Source organism: Lathyrus oleraceus, chromosome 1 (assembly GCF_024323335.1).
Source record: "Lathyrus oleraceus cultivar Zhongwan6 chromosome 1, CAAS_Psat_ZW6_1.0, whole genome shotgun sequence".
Classification (NCBI taxonomy): Eukaryota; Viridiplantae; Streptophyta; class Magnoliopsida; order Fabales; family Fabaceae; genus Lathyrus; species Lathyrus oleraceus.
The window spans coordinates 144,904,614-144,907,236 of NC_066579.1; the positions used below are offsets into that span (position 1 = coordinate 144,904,614).

General features: G+C 30.7%; 1 protein-coding gene across 1 annotated transcript; it reads left to right on the top strand.

Moving 5' to 3' along the window:
- The first annotated feature begins 419 nt into the window (after positions 1-419).
- LOC127122821 (uncharacterized) lies at positions 420-2,360 on the top strand. Its single transcript, XM_051053104.1, has 3 exons — positions 420-587; positions 931-997; positions 1,489-2,360. The coding sequence occupies exons 1-3, from the start codon at positions 537-539 to the stop codon at positions 2,295-2,297; spliced, it is 927 nt and encodes a 308-aa protein (XP_050909061.1). The 5' UTR covers positions 420-536; the 3' UTR covers positions 2,298-2,360.
- The last annotated feature ends 263 nt before the right edge of the window (positions 2,361-2,623 follow it).

The window sequence follows — 2,623 nt, forward strand, 5'->3', positions numbered from 1 at the left end:
GTCACAATAATGTAGTGCGTCAGAAACTCAGATCCACCGTAGTTTTCGTAATCATCACCATTTCTTATTCTGCAACATAACACATAAGTTAAATGCATCTTTTTTATTCTAAAATCTCAAAGTTTAAAAAACGCGCTGCATATTTTAAAAATACGATTGACATTTTTGGATTTCTTTTCAGAGATTTTCAAAATATAAAAAAAGTGAGAAAAGAAGATCTCATAGTAAATGAGATAAAGTGTGGATAGAAAAAAAGCCTTTTTTACTAAATATCTTTTCATTAAAAAAAACTTTAGAAAAAAAATTAACTAAAAGAACTATTTGTAATTTAAAATAAAGTTAAAGAATTATATAGTTTTACTTATAAATATCAAGAAGACAAAAACATTATGGTAATTGTATAGCCACGTAGAGAGAAATCAATGTTATGTATTGTTGAAAACAAAGAAAATTAGAAGAGAAAATCAAACGCAATAGTTTGTAACATCCACTCCCTCTTTATCCTCCTTTCTTCATCATATTCTCTCTCGTTTTCAATGGCTCCTGCTTTCATTTCTGAACCTCCTTTCTCCTCCAAGAAGAAGAGGGTAAACCTTTCTCCTATTTTCTCTTTTTCCTTTTTCAATTTTATTAACAATTCAACCAATTTTTGTTTTCTAGCATTTTTCAAACCCTTGAGCTATTAAAATTTGATTTTTGTCAACCCCTTTTCTATTTATTTTGCATTTTTCAAACCCTTGAGCCATAAGAATTTGATTTTTATCAACCCCTTTTCTATTTTTTTGCATTTTCTTTTGTTGGGTTTAAAGGGTAGCAATTTCTTTATTTCTTAATCCTTTCTTTTTGTTGTTGGAAAATATTCATTTTTTTCCTGGTTTCGTTTGTTATTTGATTTTCTAATGTAATGGTTATGGCATTGTGAATTTTCAGATTAATGGCTCAGCAAAATTGAAGCAAATCAAGCTTGATGTTAGGCGCGAACAATGGCTTTCTAAAGGTAGCTTTATTTATGATCTTTATTTTCACCTGCAAAATTTTGACTTATTGATTATGTTTTTCTTTGTTCAATCAATAGATGATAAGTTTTTATGAATGTTGAATGTCTTAATTCTATTATGCTTATAATGGTATAGAGAATTTAGATACCTTTGTTTGAGATTTTTTCTTAACAAGTCATATTTTAAGATTTCTAGTAATGTTTCTGAAAGTTATTTAAGAATCATAATATCAAAATATTAAGTTAAGCTTGAACGTGTGTTTAGTGTTTGATACCAACACATGTAGTTACATTCAATCACATGTGTTATCTCAAATTATTATTGCGATCGTGCCTAGTATCTATGTCTGTATGTAGTTACATTCAATCACATCCATAGATTAATTCAAACACGGTTAAAATATTATGTATAGATTTCTTAAAATTCCTTTGAAATTTGTTAAAGTTCTTCATTATTAATGTTCATTGTTGATTATACTGTTGTATTTCAGTCAAAAAGGAATGCAATGTTGACTCAAATGGAAGGGTTGATAGTTGTCCATCATCTAAACACATTGCGAGCGAGGAGAATCAATCACCATACAAGAAAAATAGGAGGAAAGGAGGAGAGGATAATAAATGCATAATAGATAGCTCTATTCAAAGTACTTATATTCGCGATGTATCAAGGAATGGTTTTACCGGTAGCAGCAGTAGCAGGAGTAGCACAAGTACGTTTTCCTCAGGAAATCTTAGTGAGGAGGATGGATGCCTTGAAGATTGGGAGACCGTTGCAGATACTTTATACACAAACGATAACAAGCATTCCATGCTTTTAGAGTCTCCTTCAGAAGACGAAATGAAGAAGTCTTATGTTAATTCAGAATCTGCTAACAATCATTCGATAAAAGAGTTACAGTCAACAGTTTCTAAATCACATACAAGTTGTCGAGCATGGAAACCCGATGATACTCTTCGTCCGAGGTGTTTGCCCGACCTCACAAAGCCGCATAGTTCGCCGTTGAATACAAATTGGCATGGTAGCCACAAAATTGTACCTTGGTCATGGAGAACTATAATTTCTCAACCTTGTCAATGTCTTATATGTTACGAAGACTTAGATATGACAGACGCCAAATTTCTTCCTTGTTCATGTGGATTTCATATATGTCTGTTTTGTCACAAAAAGATCGTCGAGGCAGACGGGCGGTGTCCGGGATGCAGAAAACTATATGATCATGTGGATGAAAATGTTGGATTCAATATAGAAGCTAATGCTTTTTATATAACTCAAACATTTAGTATGAGTACAAGGTGCTAGATCATAAGAAAAGTACATACAATGTTTTCTGAAATAATCAAGTAAATGTTTTTTCAGGTTTAATCTATATCCTATTCAGGTTTTTGAATGATTGGATTAATTTATTTAGTTATTTTTTCATTTTGGTGATAAACTAGTAGAATATTCGTGCTTCTGCACGGGTAAAGTAAACGTGTAATTATAAAAATTAATCTTTTAGATATACCTGTATCACATTTAGATATATATGTATAATGCTCATTATAATAGAGAAAGCACAACCAAGTATGAAATAGAATTATTGCAACAAAAGATTTGTATTTTAATTTCACAAAATGTAGTTGTAA